Genomic DNA, 19,645 nt, shown 5'->3' with positions numbered 1-19,645 from the left:
AAAAACAAAAGCCTCAGATTCTCTTTCTCTCTCTGATTTATATGAATGTGAATTCATATATCATGAATTGCTGGAATTAATTTCTGAAGAGCTAGAATTCATCCTGGAAAAAAATATAGGCACTTATGGAATTATTAACATTTATTCTCAAAAGTAACATTATTTTGATGGAAAACAAAAAATAAATATAAATGTTCTATTCACAAACAAGCAAAAAATAATATTCTCTATAGGGAGCTATATAAACAGAGATACACATAACTTATATTGAGATGTTGTGCTGCCTCATAGGGAATATTATTGGAAGGTGTTTTCCCTTGAATTTTGAAAATGACTGAGTTACTCCAACTTCAAGGCTAGTTCCGGAAAATAATGTTTAAGTACTTCTTTACAGAAAAAAAAAAAAAAAAAAAAAACCCTCCTACTGCAGTGACATGCCTTCATGGAATTCTAAAGCATCTGGGTAGCTAACTATCTTTGCAATCAACTCTGTTCCTGATGGTCCTTAATCAATGCAGTGAATTGGAGCCTGGAAGGGTAACAAGACTTCAGAACATCAAGTAATGTTTTAAGCATTAGAGTCTGTTCAGTTTTCTAACCACATTTCTTGTACCAGCCAAGATGCATCAATATTTCTCTCTTTGCATCCAGCTGGACTGTAAGGGCAGATGTGTCTTTTATGTTCTCTGCTATATTTGCTCATCTCCTGTGGATATTTCAGGTGCCTAAGGGCATCAAAATATGACAGTAGTCACTTGCATTTGGCAATAGTATTGACTCCTACAGAACCAAACATTAGTGAGAAAGGAATTTTTTTCTGTGTCAGTGATAAAGCATAAGAATAGCAAAAAGGAGTAAGAGTTTCAAACAAAATACTTCAGGAGGTGTCAGACTGCACTTGACTTCAGAGATCTAAATAACCCCACAACTATAAGATGTTTTAAAAAACTGTCTTCATGGACACCTTTTTCTTGCTGGTCTCAGAAGTACTTACATGCTCACATTGAAAATAAAAACAAACAATCATGGCTCTTGCATTAGCTAAACAATTTTTTCTTCCACATAGTACCCAGCAACGACATCTTTCTTACCGTCATTTCTCAGTGTCAGAGGTGTAGGAGGACTCAAAACTCTGGCATTTGTCACTGTGTTTTTTACCAGACATATATAGCTGCCAACATCAGATTTTTGCACCTTGGAGATGTAGAGATTGCCTGTCTCCTGGGAGATGAAGCGTCTGCTATCTTCTGCCACAAAAGATGGGAACTCATTAAACACCCAGCTATAGATGATCTCTAAAAGAAAACAGAAAAATAAGAGAAAACTATAATGGAAAAAATATTTTGTATTTGCTATGATACACTAAAGGAAAATTGATTACCCTTATTTAAATAATCTAAAAACAAAACAAGAGCTAAAACCTTTTAAAACTTTTTTTTTTCTTTTATAAGCAATGATAATTTTTTTCAAAGAATTGAATTCACAAGTTTCCTGGAGGACAGATTAAATTAAGAATAAGTAATTAAAGTATTTAACATACTCAGATATCACTCATACAATATTAGATAATTCTTATTCCTAATTATTCAAGGTCAATCCAGAAATAAAATATAAAGAATTATTTTCTCCACTAGTTCAAATTTTCAATGAAATATAACACGATGCTTCCTACAATGCATGACTTTTTCATATGTGCATATAAACAGCATTTATTCTCAGCTTCTGTTTTTACATTCAACAGTATCTAATAGCTCTTAAACCTTCTTTGCAGGTGGTTTTACTTTATTACATTTCTGTTATCTTCTTTATCTGCTTATCTGAATAATTTGAGGATCTTTCTTATAAGAAGGATAAATCCCTATAGTCAATCAATGGTTCCTTAAACCAAAGATATCAAGTGCTTTTTCTCATAACTTGATGGATCAAAGACTAATCAAAGTGGTTTATTTTAAAAATGATAATCAAAATCTGAGCCTTGGTTATAATTTTTATCATTGGAATCATTCTGTACACCTGAGAAATATATATTTTTCCCATTATACTTAAAATAATTAAGAAAAAAAATTCTGCATGAAATTATATCATGATTTATTACAAGTCTAAATGCATAAAAGTCTTTGCATTAGAAGTATCAATAAAAATAATGAGATTCTGATTTAGCCTTTGCAGGGAATTATTCATATGAAATTCTACAAATTGGACTTGAAAGTCTTAACCAAATGTATACTTTTTCTACATATTGTTCTCTTATTTTTCCACTTTTGCTTCTTTTCACTTTCTAAAATTAAATAAGTTCTTCACTATATACACAGTACTTATGAGACATTCTCTTCTGTAATCACTTGCTATGATAGTTTTTTAAGTTGTAACTCCAAGATTAGAAAAGTCAAGACTAGCTCAGGTATGCAGAATCCCTCCCACTCCCCCAAATGCAGTCTGCTCCTCTGGTACAGTAAGTTCCAAGTTTTTGGACATAAATTTTTAGGTGATTATAATCTGCTTTAGTAGCAATCTGAAGATATTAATTGCACATCCGCTGGTTGAGTTCTGTCATTCATTTTTTTTCTGCTATGGCCAAAATGTTTTCATGACAGAAAGTTGACTGGAAAAAGGAAGAGTCAGAGAGGTAACTGAAAACACCTCAAAATTTCAATTTTTCTTTGCATTTTTCTGTCGATAGAAGAAGAACTAGTATAGCTCTTTATGGTGCAAAAAGTCACAAAATATGTGCCATAGCTGTGTATCCAAACTGACTCTAACAGTGTCAAGGGCATTAGAAAATGGAATGCAAAAACAAGAGTTTTTCAGCTAATATGAGCCAGCAGTGTAAGTCATATGTAGACGCAGGATGTTCAGGTTTGGTTTCAAAGAAGTTCAGTTCAGTTTTGAAGCCAGATGAAGATTTTCTCATTAAAAACTGATTGTGAAAATGCTATGTTAAAAAACTAAACAAATTCATCACAAGGTTGGGGAAGACTTGCAAAACAGAGAACTACAGATCTAATTACTATTCTGAGCAGTTACAGGGTGGACTCTGAGGAATTTAGGGCTCACAGAGAGTTCTCTGAATGTTCAAAATTTCCTTTCTTTGCAGCTGTGTTTCAAGCAAAATACTAATTAGCCAAAAACATTTCTGTCTGAAAATTTCATTGCTACATTTTGCTATGAAGTCTTATCTTGCAGAAATGATTTATGGTAGCACGGAACTCAACAAACTGATGATGAATATAAGAACTCAAGGAAAATGCATAGATTTTTAACTGAAAACACCTGTTACCAATTCAAGCAAAAAAACAGTCAGTCACTCTCACTAAATACTCTGGCTTAAAAGTAGTTCAGACTAAATATGAAGTTGTCATCATTCTAGGTTCAGTGGCAGTTCCTGTAGAATTTACTACATTTGTACCCTAAAAATACACACACTGTGAATTAATCATTAATTAATTAGAACTACTTTTAGGGAATGGATTTAGGCAATAAAGTTTTGTACTTCCAATGAAATAAAAGACTTAGTTTTTGCTGATGCTGTGTCTGTAGGGATGCTATCATTTTGTCAACTTCCAGATGACTTTTGCTTGTAAAAATGAGTGGTGAGCGAATGGGTACTGGAACAGGAGATTGAGAAAAGCATCAAAGAATCATAGGATGGAATGAAAAGGATCTTAAAGATCATTCAGTTCTAATCATCCTGACATGGTCAGAATTGTTAACCACTAATTCAAGCACTGTATGAGGTTTCTCAGGGTCACATTCAAGCTAGCCTTGAATACCTCCATGGGGCACCCACAGCTTCCATGGACAACCTGATCCTATGTCTCACTACTCTCTAAGTAAAGAATTTCTTCCTAAAATCTAACCTAAATCTCCACTCTTTTAAAACCATTAGTTTAAAACCATTCATTTAAAACCATTCCCTCCTATCCTAGCACTATCTGGCTATGCAAAGTCTGTCTCCCTCCTGGTTACGTTTTAAGTATTGTTAAGAGTCTGCAATGAGATCTTCCCAGAGCCTTATCTTTTCAAGGCTTAACAAGCCCAGCTCCTGTCATTGTAGGAGAGGTACTCCAGCCCACCAATTGTCTTAGTAGCCCTTCAACATCCTTCTTGTATTGAGGACTCCAGATCTCGATGCAATACTCCAGATGGGGCCTCATGAGGGCAGAGATGAGGGGGACAATCAGCCCCCCTCATCCTTCTTTCGAAGGCCACCCCTATTTCGAAGCAGACCAGGTCTTCCATACTGCAAGGGCACACTTTGGTTCATGTCCAGCTTTTCATTCATCATTCATCACTCCTAAGTCCTTCTCAACAAAACTACTTCTCAGTGAGTCCTCCTCTCAGTCTGTACACATATCTGAGATTGCCCTTACACATTTGGCCTTGTTGAACCCCATGAAGATGATGTGGGTTCACTTTTCAAGTTTGTAAAAAAGCAACAGAATTTCTGCTGAATATAAAATTCAGACAGTTTATGCTATTAAACTTCAGTTATCACTTTTATTTGTGCACAGCATTTGTATTCCTACCAAGCACCCAAAATCCAAAGCACAAACAAAAAAATGATAACAGTTAAAATGATAACAGTTTGATTTGTCTCATCAGCCTACTGACATTAAAGAAAAAACTACTGCTTTCATTTATAAGAGAAAGTGGGAATACAGTTCCAAACACTCAAAGGATTTTGGATGTTTCTGAAGGATCATTGGAACTGATCTGACCTTATGAAATTTTTCTTGGACCTATGTAATGACTTCAGCGCATTTTCAGATATAATTTGGAAGGTTATGTCCATACATTAAGCATATATTTCAGTGGAAATACATTTATCCCAGGGAAATTTCCTGAAATTTCCAATGTATGCTATGCAGAACAATCAGAAACAACTACAGTCAGCTTGAGATTTGGTGACTCAAGAGATCTTAGCTGACAGAAATAGATGGATGATCTCACAGAAATGATTTTACAAAAAGTTGTTAAAAGAACTACTTCAATTATGGGAAAATGTGTGTATCTTGACATTGATCCATTGAACAAATCCCTTTACTTCTAAATTTTAAGCCATGGTAGAGAAGAAAAAACACACTGGTTTTCATATTCTCAAACTGTGTTCTGTGTTTGCATCCCAGAAAAATTAAAGTTAGGGTTCTTCAATTAGGGTTGCATACGAAGGATTCACAGGAATCATTTACTGGTTTTGTTTTGCTTTTTCTTTTTTCATTTTTTCCCCATCAGTAGCATGCATAAGAGAATACTCTCATAATTATGACACTTAAAAATAACTAATAGATGATGCAGAATCAGAATTCTATAACATTGCTATTTTTTCTGTTATTCATAGTATAAGCACTAAAATTCCAGAACTACAGGACATAGTTATGTATCACAGGTATCACAGCTGTTCATTACTGGTGTAAGTGTAAATTACATGAAAGGCCTCGCATTTATGTATCATCTAAAATGCCACTTTTATGAAATGGCAAATTGATGAGTGAATGTCAAACCAAGAAGATGCCAAAAACTAAGAAGATATCAGTTCAATTTGTATACAGATTGCTACATCTAGTAAACTTCAAGCTTGTATTCTCCTGTAATGATTCGCTAAAAATATTTTAGAAGTAGTATTGTTTGATTAAGCATACAGCACAACTTTCACTGCATTAACTTTTCAATAGGACATTAAATTCCAGAGATGCATCTAAAGTCTGACAGGTAAATAATGATGACTTTGGGAACATTTTAAAGTTAAATGTGACTACTGCCAAAATCTAAATAAAGAAAGCTATGACTGTAAAACTGTGAAGTAATGACTCTACAGATGAACCATTTGAAGTCAACTCTTTTTGAAAAAAAAGCTTGTCAAAAGCTGAGTAAAAGTTTTCTACTCACTTTCCTTTCAATACCAAAAGAAAAAAAAAGTTTAGGTGAAATAAGAAACTGCAGTATATAGAAAGTATAGAGTATTTTTTTAAAAGTACATACGCTGAGCACATTTTTTGTTTTTATGGCCATTTTTCTTATGTTTAATACAACACGTATGTCGAAATCACAAAGATGATTCAGAGTCACTGCTGGAAATTGTAGTTGACACACACAAAAAACCAAACTTTTGTTTATAGACTATTAATCAAAGCATACAGTAACATAGAGAATTAAAAAGAAATTATGAATTATAGAGACAGTTGTAAACTGGCATTCTTCTGTGACTTGGGCTGGATAAGTAATCTTCTGGCATGTTCTGTTATATGCAAAATCTAGGAGTGGAAATTATTTAAATCATTTTGGTAGCAGCAAAGCTGGTGTTTTCTTTTATGAATGACTGGCCTTGTTTACAAAAGCATGTTTCTGAAGGTCATTAGGAATGCCTTTCAAATATCCAAGTTGTTTCTGTTTTATTAAGGACTTTTCAGTGAGCTATGTAAGTGAAAATCTAGGTCGTTTGGTGATGAAGTAGTGAGAAAAACACATCTATCTCCTGCCAAAAGGAATTTATTGTATTGTATGGTGTAAAATTTTCTTTGCTATCATTTCTTAAACAATTTAGTAGATCTATTTTCTCTGTTTCACAACACTAATTCCTAAACTGTCACAATGTTACATATTTCTCATAAGGGGTGAAGATGGAGCACTGGCATCTCAGCATTTTTGTTAGTGCTTTGTGATGTTTCTGGAAACATCATTCTGATGCAAAAAAATGCTAGTTATTTGGCAGTGCTGAAGTCTTTCTGTCATTGAGGTGCAGGGAGAAATAAGCCTAAGTATTTTAACAAGAGCTTTGGCTGAGGCCTTCAGGTATCACCAAATATTCACTCCTCTATTTGTTAACATATGGTTGTTTCCCAGATTTATTTCAAGCCTTCTCTTCTGAGAAATGCTTCTTTTTTCCTTTAAACATGTGAAGATACAACAAGAGTTGCTATAGAAATTCTCTTAAATGTACCTAGAACCTAAATGTAGAGCTCATATAATGGCTAATTATTGCATCTTCAAGGGTAAAGCATGCAAACACACATTTCACAACTGCACTTTTGTGCAATTACAGTGTTTGCAAAAGAAAGAAGTCTGATTTGTGTATTCTTTTTTGAAATGTGATAAGAGAGATACTAATCTATCTCCTCTGGTGTACTGTTGGGAAATTATATTTCTCTTCCATTTAAAGTTTCCCTTGATTACCCCAGTCCCACAAGATGGCACTACCTGGCGAATGAATAGTACTGATAACAGCCAAAGTCTGATGTAATCTGGGAGTTTTAGGAACTATGAAGAAGCTGATTATTCTCTTTTTCTAAATTATATAAAACAAACAACAACTACAACAGTAAAAAAGAAAACACAAACAAACTCACAAACAAAAAACTAAGCCTCCACTACCAACCAAAAAGAACAAACAATTCACTCCAGATTAGGGGCTGAATTTGGTGTACATAAATATGAACCATGAAGTTTGCATGTGTAAGAGATTATTCTTTTACATCGTCTCAAAGCTTGCTGGGAACTCAGATGAACAAGTGCGAGCAAGTGCTGGGCAAGGGTTGAGAAATCTTTTGTCTGGAGAACTCTGATTGAGTCCTGGGCAAGAGTTGTGAAGTCCTTTGTCTGAGGGACACAGATGGACAAGGCCAGGGGCAACGAGAGAGAGATAAGCTGCAGCTTAATGGCCAGGAAGTGCTCTTTTGTGTGGGTTTATCTCGAGGAAGATAGCCATCTCAGGAGGTGCTGCACAAGACTTACCCAAGTGCCCAGGAATGCCACAATGGCAGAAGAAGGAAGATAAAAAGGGGACCTACAGACATGAGGTTAGGTTTTCTGGCAACAGATTCCTCATTAAGAAGAGGTTTCTGACATGAGAAGCCTCACAACCTGCCTCTCTCCCTCCTGGACTTGCTCTGTGCTCTACCAGCATGCTGAAGAAGATCAAAGGTGTCTGCCATCAGATTCCTAACTATGGAATTCCTGCATGCTGACAGACTCTCCTGAGCTCTGCGACTTCTTTCTGCTACCTGCTTGCTGCCCAAAGCCGGCCACACTGCTGCTTCTCTCCCCTGCTGCTTTTGCCTCGGACCTTTGAAATGGTGTGCAATGAGACTGCTGGATCCTGGTGGTGACTATCTCCACTTTATGCAATTCTTGCTTCTCTCCTGTCTTTTCTATCGCCCTCCTTCCCTTCCCCATCTCCCTGATTAGGATTTATAATAAACTGGTTGGACCAACATTTGAACCGTTGTTTCTTAATCTCACATCGGGTATATTGGAGCCAGACAGCATGATAGCTTCTTTACCATTCAGAAATACTCAGTTTAAAAAAAAAAAAAATTCAGGAAAAAAAAGCGTAGATCTCTCCTGTTGAAAATACAAAATCTCATTTCATCTCAAGTCCATTTTTTAACACCAGCACCACACTTGATCACTTGGTATTTGGATGATCAGTGTACCAACCACAGAATAAGGGTGCAACTTGCTGCACTTTCTAATGATGGAATACATTTCACATTTGGGAGAAAATATTGAAGGCTTCTTTGTAGCTATAATGAATAACTATGGATTGATCCTCTTGCCTCCCAACACAACCAGATAAATAATTTTAATGCATTTCTTTGTGCTGCTGTGACTTATTATCAGTGCTCATTAATCCTCCAAGAAAATATTTAATGAAGGTAATTTTTACTGCTTTGTAATGCCCTTGTATAAAACAAATAGATATTGTCTATTTATCTGCTAACAGTGAAATTGCCTCTTTTTTGCTCTGGGGGCTCTGTATCTACTGCTCACTTACCTGAAACACAGTTTTACCAATCACATATTTATCTTTGTTCAGATTTAATTACAGTGATAAATCTTTAAATATTTTCTGTCCTATAATCATTTGCATAGCTAATAACTAAAATATATTGGAAAAAAACAAAGATAGTGTCAAGACTGATTTTATACTGAAGGTTAGAAATGTAACATTACAGTTTCTACTGTACGTAGTATAATCTCATTTTTACTTTTGACATGTGTGAACTGTAGTCGGACATTGAAACATATAAAGGTTGATGAAATATCTTTCCCACACGTGATCTGTAAAAAGACAAAATTGCATACAACAAAAAGATGGCCTTTTTCTTTTTTCAGAGAAAAAGTAAAAGACCAGTTAGTATGTCTACTTGATTTTTATTGGTATGATTTTTTAAAAAAAATTATTCTGTGCCAGAAACATTTAAAATATAAAGTTCAGACAGATCTCAAGGATACTTGTCCTTCAGGCTCTTAGGCAAGTTTAAACAAAAAATTCTGAGCCCAGTCCTTAAAATTGTCTGAGTTACATTGCTAAATTCAGATCTGCAGAATAATCTATTTCAATGCACCTTGCTCTGCTCTACTGGAAACCCAGTGAACTGCTGCTCTGCACTTCTACATGTCATATAATTGTCATTTAGAAAGAATACGTAGTCTTCTGCTGCCTTACTTCCAGCTAAGGGCAGTGTCCCATGACTATAATCTCTTCTCCTCATCCCCTTAGCATTAGGAGTCAAAGACATAGCTGATGTGTCACAGTATATACATATACATCATAAGGAAAATAATATACTTTTTCCAAATATCTCAGATTTTTTTTCTAATAGAAATAGCATTATTCGTGTAATCTGTATACAAATATGATCCTTTCTGTGCTGAGAATATGAGTTTTTACAATACTAATCTTTTTCAAAGACCTTTTCCTTTTCCTAACTTCCCCTCCAAAACACTTCAGAATTCAACAGTTGAACAAATGAGGTTTGAGGCATTTAAGCTGCTTTTGAAAAATTTGGCATATTTTTTCAAAGTTGATGTCTATAGTTTAAAGTTAAAAAAAGGCTTTCTGATGCCTGTATAAGAGGAATCTGCAGTGGGGAAATGGTACAGAACCTTTACTTCAGCTATTCAGATTTAAGAAAAATTAGAGGAGAAAAGCAAAGTGATTCAGAGATACTATAAGCACTACTCATCTGGACGCCTCCCTACCTTTGCTAAGAAGGAAAGTTAAGCGCTGAACAACTTCATACTTCACAGAATCACAGAATCACAGAATTGTAGGGGTTGGAAGGGATCTCCAGAAATTATCGAGTCCAACCCCCCTGCCAAAGCAGGTTCCCTACAGTAGGTCGCACAGGTAGACATCCAGGCAGGTCTTGAACATCTCCAGAGAAGGAGACTCCACCACCTCCCTGGGCAGCCTGTTCCAGTGCTCCGTCACCTCACTGTAAAGAAGTTCTTGCGCACATTTGTGCGGAACTTCCTATGCTGCAGTTTCCAGCCGTTTCCCCTTGTCCTGTCTCCACTCACCACTGAAAACAGTCCGGCCTCGCCATTCTACCCCCCACACCTTAGATATTTATAGACCTGAATCAGGTCCCCTCTCAGCCTTCTTTTCTCAAGGCTGAACAGACCCAGTTCACTCAGCCTTTCCTTGCAGGAGAGATGCTCCAGGCCCTTCACCATCTTTGTGGCCCTCCGCTGGACTCTTTCCAAGAGATCCCTGTCTTTTTTGTACTGGGGAGCCCAGAACTGGACGCAGTACTCCAGATGAGGCCTCACCAGGGCAGAGTAGAGGGGGAGGATCACCTCCCTTGACCTGCTGGCCATGCTCTTTTTAATGCACCCCAGTATGCCATTGGCCCTCTTGGCCACAAGGGCACACTGCTGGCTCATGGCCAACCTGTCATCCACCAGGACACCCAGGTCCCTCTCCGCAGAGCTCCCCTCCAGCAGGTCATCCCCCAACCTGTACTGGTGCATGGAATTATTCCTCCCCAGATGCAAGACTCTACACTTGCTTTTATTAAACCTCATCCGGTTTTTTTCTGCCCAGCTCTCCAGCCTGTCCAGGTCTCACTGAATGGTAGCACAGCCTTCAGGCATGTCAGCCAATCCTCCCAACTTCGTATCATCGGCAAACTTGCTGAGGGTGGCCACTATCCCCTCATCAAGGTCATTGATGATGTTGAACAAGACCGGACACAGCACAGACCCCTGGGGGACACCAGTGGTTACAGGCCTCCAGCCAGACTCTGCACCACCAACGACAACCCTCTGCGCTCTGCCAGTCAGCCAGTTCTCAACCCACCTCACTGTCCACTCATCTATCCCACACTTCCTCAGCTTTGTTATAAGGATGTCGTGGGGGACAGTATCAAATGCCTTGCTGAAATCAAGGTAGACTACATCCACTGCTCTCCCCCCATCCACCCAGCCAGAGACAACATCATAGAAGGCTACCAGGTTGGTCAAACACGACCGCCCCCTGGTAAACCCATGCTGACTACTCCTGATAACCTCCTTTTCTTCCAGTTGTCTGGAGATGACATCCAGCACCAGCTGTTCCATCAACTTTCCAGGGACAGAGGTGAGGCTGACTGGCCTATAATTGCCTGGATCTTCCTTCTTGCCCTTTTTGAAGACTGGAGTGACATTGGCTATCCTCCAGTCTTCAGGCACTTCCCCCGTCCTCCAAGACCTCTCAAAGATGACAGAAAGCGGTTCAGCAATCACCTCTGCCAGCTCCCTCAGCTCCTGTGGATGAATCCCATCGGGTCCCATGGATTTCTGAACACTGATGTTGCCTCGGCACTCTCGGACCACCTTTTCCCTGACTGCAGGGAGGTCTTCCATTCCCCAGATCCTCTCACTAACCTCCAGGGTTTTGGATTCCCGAGGGGGAGCTTTTTCACTGAAGACAGAAGCAAAGAAGGCATTCAGTATCTCTGCCTTCTCAGCATCCCCCGTTACCAGAACACCCCCGTCACTTAGCAGGGGAGCCACATTCTCCCTAGTCTTCCTTTTACTGTTAATGTACTTGAAAAAACCTTTTTTATTATCCTTTATCCCCTTTGCCAGATTTAATTCCAGGCGGGCTTTAGCCTTCCTCGTCGCATCCCTGCAGACTCTGACAACATTCCTGTATTCTTCCCAAGTAGTCAGACCCTTTTTCCACATTTCATGGGCCTTCTTCTTTCCTTTGAGTTTGTGCACGAGCTCCTTGCTCATCCACACAGGTCTCCTGCCACCCTTTCCCGATTTCTTCCTCACAGGGATGCACCGATCCTGAGCTTGGAAGAAGAGCTGCTTAAATGCTGACCAGCTCTCACAGGCCCCCTTCCCTTCTAACACCCTAGCCCACGGGATAGCTCCAAGTAGGCCCCGAAAGAGATCGAAGTTGGCTCTCCTAAAGTCCAGGATAGCAATCCTACTTTTTGCTTTACTTCTTCCACTCAGGATCTTGAACTCCACCATCTCGTGGTCACTACAACCCAAGCTGCCCCCAACCTTTACTTCCCTGACAAGCCCTTCTCTATTAGTGAGAATAAGGTCCAGCAGTACCCCTCTCCTCGTCGATTCCTCCACCACCTGCATCAGGAAGTTGTCTTCAACACATTGCAGGAACCGTCTGGACCGTGCGTGCCTGGCCACATTGCTTTTCCAGCAAATATCTGGATAATTGAAGTCCCCCATAAGCACCAGCGCCTGGGATTGTGATGCTGCTTCCAGTTGCTTGTGGAAGGCCTCATCAACCTCCTCCTCCTGACTGGGGGGCCTGTAGCACACTCCCACAACAGTGTCAGCCATACCAGCCCGCCCCTTGATTCTCACCCACAAGCTCTCCACTGCTACACTGCTCTCCCCGAGGTGGAGTTAAATACATTCTAGCTGCTCTCTCACATAAAGAGCAACTCCACCACCCCGCCTTGCCGGCCTATCTTTCCTAAAAAGCACATAGCCCTCCATGACAACATTCCAGTCATGCGAGCTTTCCCACCACGTCTCCATGATCGCAATGAGATCGTAGCCGTGCGACCACACGCAGATCTCCAACTCTTCCTGTTTATTTCCCATGCTGCGCGCATTAGTGTATAGACACTTTAGGGAAGCAGCATTCCCCTGCCACACTCCATCCCTACGAACTCCACCCTCCTCACCCATCAAGTTCTCTTTTGAACCTCGAACTACCTGCACAACCTCAGCAGCCCTCATTTTGTCCCCTTCCCCCTTCTTACCTAGTTTAAAGACCTTTCAATGAGGCCCGCCAGCTCCTAGGCTAGGATCCTTTTACCCCTTGTAGACAGGTGAGCTCCATCTGCAGCCATCATGCCAGGAGCCGAGTAAATTCCTCCATGGTCAAAAAAACCAAAGTTCTTGTCCCTGCACCAGCCTCTAAGCCATTTATTGATGAGGAGGGTTTTTTGATCCTCTCAGTGTCCTTCCCCGCCACTGAAGAGATAGAAGAGAAGACCACCTGCACTCCCGCACCATCCAGTACCCTCCCCAGACCCTTGAAGTCATTCTTGATAGCCCTTAGGCTTCTCTTGGCAGCATCATCACCACCAACCTGGACTACCAATAAGGGGTAGTAGTCAGATGGGTGAATAAGCCCAGGCAGCTTTCTAGAGATGTCCCTGACCCATGCCCTAGGGAGGCAGCACACTTCCCTCCGGGTGGGGTCAGGTCAACATATTGGGCCCTCAGTTCCTTTTAGAAGGGAATCATCTACAACTATCACCCTTCTTTCTTTACCGGAAGAGGCTGTCTTCAAGCATGGAGCCGACCGCCTCTCCTTAGCAAAGCTCAGAGGCTGTTCCTCCACCTCATTCTCAGCCTCCTCACCCTCCAGTTCCAGGGTTTCAAACCTATTACTTAGAGGCACCTGAGGAATTGGGGTAGGTCGGTAAGGGCACCGCCCGCGTCGCTGAGGTGGGACCTGCTGCCATTCCTCCTCTCCTTGGCTTTCACTCTTGAAGTTTTCTGGGTAACATAAATGTTTATAATTTCTAACACAGTCACACCAGTGAACTTGTCTGGAGCTTTACTCAGTATGTATCTCAGAGAGTAAAAATGGGAAGCATGTATAAATGCTAATAAGCAGCATTCACATGTTGATTCACCGGCTACCACATCTCTTTCAGAACTGTACATATGACATTTTTCTAAGTGCATATCTACATAGATAATTTTGATAAGCACATTATATGCTTCTCACTGGTTTTATTTTTTTACTACACTAAATAGATAATGGATGGATTAATGGAATCTAGTCATTCTAAGCCCTTCAAAACAAATGAGCCCAAGTCTTAGTCATGACCAAGATTCCAGATTTCTTACATATGATATGATCAAAGTAGAAAGAATCAACTCTTGTCAATTGTCTAGTATATCTGAACTTCAGCAATGAAGCAGAAAATTTTAAGCCAGGCTACTGAACAACAACAGTGACAGAAAGATCTCAGAAATTGGGACCATAGGGCTACAACTTTCTTTCGTAACTTTGTCTCTTTCCATACCATTGGCTTGACTGATCCTTAGTCCTAAAGAAGCTTGGGATTCAGCAGAAAAGCCAAATTGAGATAAACTGTTCATACGTATTATCTGTATCATTCTTTCCATTCTTTCTTATTCTTACTAAATCTTTATCCCTACAGTTGTTATTGGAAGATTTGCTTAATTTTCCAACAAGAAAAATAACCATGAAAATTAATGCTTCAATAAACTAAAGAATGAAGTTACATTTTCCAGTTACTTATTCTCTGCTGTAGTGTAATAACACCAACACAACAGGAAGTGTTTCAGCTGGCTAATTAAGTAATCAGCGATGATTTTAACAATATTGGAACATAGCATGAAAACAGAGGAGATAAAAGGGCGCAAGCAAATAGTCAGAATGAATGGCATTATAAAAGATGTCACAGAGATCAAAAAGAGAGCTCTGTTTGACTGTCACTTCTCTGGGAAATGTATTTTGCCATCAGAAGATAAGGCTGCACAGTGATTTGGAATCAGCAGATTTCCTTCTGAATGTATTATGCTTATACCCACCCAATCAGTCATTTTCCCCCTTGATAAGTCCAAGAAATTGTCTTTAATATATTTACTTCTAAATTCTGTTTTCAGCTTTTTTTGTGTTGCACAGGCAAAAGGAACATAAGCACATCCAGGTATGTATTTCAAAGCAATTTATTCTGCCTTGTTTTGCCTTTGAGAAGGAAAAATGAAAATCAGTTATCCCAACTAGAATAGTTTTCATACAGTTTCTTTTATTTGGAACATTCTTGTTGAACTGATTAAATATATGTCAATATGTCTCATTAAGAACTGCATTACTAAATTCACTTTAATATTGCATTTATAAAATAAGTAATAACTAACATTATTACATGGACAATCTTTTTAATGGCATCGTATAGAATACACATCAGTTGAGCCTAAAACTTACTTCTTTAGAGTCAAGACTGACCTCATATCATCTTCAGTTTTCATCTCTACCAAAATCAATACTGAATTCAGTATTCATGTGTAGACTGAGAATGGTAAAAAATATTTTGTCTTAAAACTAATATTTTCATCCTCTTTTAGTCCTTTAAAATTTACTCACAGTGGCAATGGAGAGAAAGATTTAGAATCTAGATCCTCAGAAATGAGTAATTTCTCATTTCTTCCTCCTTCTGTTCTCTCTTTCTTCAGCTATTTGACCAGCATTGTATTTCTTCTCCTTAGTTATAATTATTAACATGTGAACTCTTTCTTGCTAATCTTTTCTGTGGTGTGGAGAGATAATTGGGATTAATTAAACACAGTAGATGTAACTGCCATGTTTGTGAAATTCTGTTGTTCATGCTATTAGTTTAGTAAAATATCAAAGCTAAGTACCAAGTAGATTCTAATAGAAAGAGCAAAATGGGAGAATTAAATTTGCAAAAACTCTGTACACCTTCTAACTGTAACTACTGTGTGTTTCTCTAATCTTATATCTATTAATGCTGTGCTCCTGCTATTTTCGAAATTTTCCTGGAGAAAAGAAGGCTGCGGGGTGACCTCATTACAGCCTTTCAACACCTAAAGGGAGCCTACAGAGGGGAGGGGTATCAACTCTTTGAAAGGGTTGATATGTGTAGGACGAGGAGAAATGGTTTTAAGCTGAGGGAGGGGAGATTTAGGTCGGACATCAGGGGGAAGTTCTTTACCCAGAGAGTGGTGAGGTACTGGAACAGGCTGCCCAGAGAGGTTGTGGATGCCCCGTCCTTGGAGGTGTTCAAGGCCAGGTTGGATGGGGCCCTGGGCAGCCTGGTTTAGCATTAAACGTGGAGGTTGGTGGCCCTGCCTGTGGCAGGGGGGTTGGAGATTCATGATCCTTGAGGTCCCTTTCAACCCTGGCCATTCTGTGAAATTATATAACCTATGGAATTGAATATGGAAGTTTTGTAGCTTTTTTTTTTTTTTTTTTTTTTTCTCTCTACTTTAATTGGTATTTTTACAAGATTGGTTGGAGAAATGTGGTTGTGACACCATGAACACAGATTTCAGTTAAACTTAGCAGGCTAATGCAGTCTTGTTTATTCACTAGACTAAGGGGATCCTGGCAGTTCTAATTTGTTGAGACATCTCAGTAACAGACTACTATTTGAGGAGTTTATCAATTACAGAAACTTTTCATCATCATTGTCCCATATGTCAGCTTTTAGACAAAAAATAGCACATTTTTTGAAATAAATATTAATTTTTTTAAGAGGATGGGAATGATTTATGATAAGATTGGTTTATGATTGATACTATTGATATATTGATATATATAAGACTGATTTATTATGATACGATTTATGATTGCGATAATATTTGGAAAGGTGCTCTAAAAAAAACCCTATAAAATTACAAGTTTCTTGAGAGAAATTGATGCAGCAACACGTTTATTTTATGTTACTGCTCTTAGAAATATTTCTAAAAAGAAGAATCAAGGCTTCAAAAAAATTTAAATTAATAATAATTATTCATATGACTATTATACAGATATTGCTCTGAATGTGGTGCATATTCAATTCATAAAAATGCAATTAAAGCCTAGCAACAACACACAGGCAACAGACGGGGAGTATCTCCTTTTTGGCAAACACAGCTAGTTAAAATGCCACAGTATTGAAAATTCTATTATCCACAAAATCTTAAATTTCATATCCTCAAATGCATGCACCGCCTTCAATAAGATTGAGGAAGGAAACACTATAAAGTGCTCCAGGGAAGTCAGCAGGAAAATTACTGGTCATGTATTGAGTAATGAAAAGACCACAGAAGAAAAAAAAAGCAAAGTTAATTGTGTTTGTTCATTCCATAATGAAAACTACAGGCAGAGTCATCAATCAGTTGCACAGATAAAGAATACAGATTGCTGTACTGAGATATGTCAGGGGCCATGAACATTTGCTTCAGTGATAACACACATGGGAATTAGTGGGAATTATTAGACAAGAATGTTTCAAAAGTATTTTATTGAAGGTGATAAAGTAGTGGATGCAAGAGCAAAACATCTCCTAGGATAAAATGTGCCAAAGAGAGAAAATATCCCATTGAATGATTATTAGGACAAGAACATGGAGTTAAAAGGAAAGGATATCGAGGAGCTGGAGCAGGTCCAAAGAAGGGCAAAGAAGGGCAATGAGGCTGGTGCTTGGAGAGGGGTTGGGAGGGCTTGGAGAATGTGCCCTACAAGGAGCAAATAAAGGGCTGTACAGTCTGGGAAAAAGGAGGCTGAGGGGAGACCTAATTGCTCTCTTCCAATATCTGAAAGGTGCTTACAGCAAGAGCGGGATTGGTGTCACTGATGACAGGTGACAGGACGAGGGGAAATGGCCTCAAGTTGTGCTGGGGAGGTTTAGGTTGGATACCAGGAAAAGCTTTTTTACAGAAAGGGTTGTTAAGCTGCAATAGACTCCGCAGGGAGGTGGTTGAGTCACCATCCATGGATGTGTTTTAAAACCGTTTGGACGTGGTACTCAGGGACATGACTTAGCGGAGGGTTGTTAGTTAAGGTAGTATGGTTAGGTTGTGCTTGGACTCGATGATCTTTAAGGTCTTTTCCAACCTGAGAAATTCTTTCTATGATTCAGTATGTTACAGTCTTAACATGTTTGTTTTTTTTTTTTTCCCATTATCAAATAGCAAAGTTTGAACTTTGTTATTACTCAATTAAATTGAAATAAACACAAAAATATAATAAAACCTGAAAGGGTAGTTCAGGTACCCTTCAACTCATGGTAGCTAATTCATTCAGGTGGTAGGAGTGGCTCCTGAAATAATGCTTTTAATTCATTTTGTATTTGCATTATAACAATTTATGTTATGGGCATGTGAAGAACAGAAAGAGAAGTTGTTTCATTTTGTTCTTTTATATGTAACATACTAAATTCATTATACTTTTCTGCCCTTTAAATTTAGCAATCAGTACTTAATACTGTTAGCTGTGGCCTGTTCCTGATTCTCAGATCATGCTGCCAAACTGAATAAAAAATGGGTGAAAAGGAACAAACTATGGTATGCAATTATGAAAGAGATAAAGTTGAGATGTTTGTTTCTTATGTCTTAATATAGGTCTCCTTCCTATGGGCCAACCATTTGATAATTCTAGGACATAGATTTACATTCCTTTTTAACATTGATATTTGTTAAGGAAAAATATAGAAAAACAAACCTGTAGCATTCCTCTTAATCTCACTTCTCCTAGTAGTAGAAGAAACATTAGAGCACTGGGCAGTTCAGCCTTCCCAGGAAGTAGTTAGAAGGAGATTACAGTTATGTCCAGTTAATGTGAAATTTTCTATTTGCCTTCACATGTGTTATTGTACATTTAGTCTCAAAAAACTCTAAATAGAAAATACTGGCTGGGGAATAAGTTCAACTTAGCTCAAAAGATAGTTATGACTGGATGCCAGTCATATGACCCATCCAGGTCTTATTTTGAGAAGACTGACAGTGTTTATATTAGGAATCAGCAACACAGTCCAATTCATCATTCTCAAGGGAGAAGAGAAATGTGACTATTTCAGCTACAGACTGGTTCCTCATGGAATTAAAGTACACAGCTTTCTCCTGAGTTGATTTGAAAAGCGAGATGTGAAAAAAAATCATAGAAAAAAACCCAACTATGCATATATTGTTTAATACAACAGAACTGTACTGACATGATAAATCACAGTCAGGATGAAATATCACTTGTAGGGACAATTAGAATGGTGAAGAAGCACCCACTGTTGAGGAGAGGGAGATGTAACTACAGAGACCTAAGTTCGTGTAAGTTTCATATAATACGAATAATTGGATAGATAAACACAAAAACTGAAGTTCTTTAATGCTGTGGACTGAAATACCACCAGAATCTGAATCCTGGGACAAAATACATGTCTTTAATATGAACTTGTGGCCTCTGCATAAACAGTTTGAAAGGTTTGAAGTTTACTCACAAAAGCCATCCTAGTGTATTGTAAGATTTATGTATGCCTTCAAATTAGCATTTGATGTAGCATTCATGCAGATATTCCAGTCAACTGCTCGTAAGAAAGATCATGAACATACTGAGGGTAGTCTAACCCAAAGATAAGAAGCTTGTTATCATAAATAATTGCTATGCAAAAGTCTACTTCTAACAATTCTTAAGTCATTTAGATTTGCCCCGTTATTTCTGTGTATCATCGATGCAGTATGGACTTAATGTGGGGAGTTCTGGGAAAAAAACTGCTGCAAGTTTGCACATAACACCAAGTAGAGTGGTGCAGTTCACACAATGAAAGGAAGATATATCATCCAGAGTGACATGGACAAGCTTGAAAAGCAGGCACATATGAAACTAATGAAGTTCAACAAGGCCAACTACAAG

At 38.5% G+C, this 19,645-nt stretch overlaps 1 protein-coding gene across 1 annotated transcript in view; it reads right to left on the bottom strand.

The window, feature by feature from the left end:
* Positions 1 to 19,645, bottom strand: part of CNTN5 (contactin 5) — a 277,046-nt gene that overhangs the window by 149,781 nt on the left and 107,620 nt on the right. Inside the window, exon 7 of the mRNA XM_042862457.1 lies at positions 1,092 to 1,295. Coding sequence (XP_042718391.1) covers positions 1,092 to 1,295 — 204 coding nt within the window. The remainder of the gene's footprint in view (positions 1 to 1,091; positions 1,296 to 19,645) is intronic.

This window comes from Lagopus leucura, unplaced genomic scaffold, assembly GCF_019238085.1.
Source record: "Lagopus leucura isolate 7727_CA_CO unplaced genomic scaffold, USGS_WTPT01 Super-Scaffold_702, whole genome shotgun sequence".
NCBI lineage: Eukaryota > Metazoa > Chordata > Aves > Galliformes > Phasianidae > Lagopus > Lagopus leucura.
Note: the sequence above shows the minus strand (reverse complement) of the source record. Positions and strands in the feature narration are given on the sequence as shown.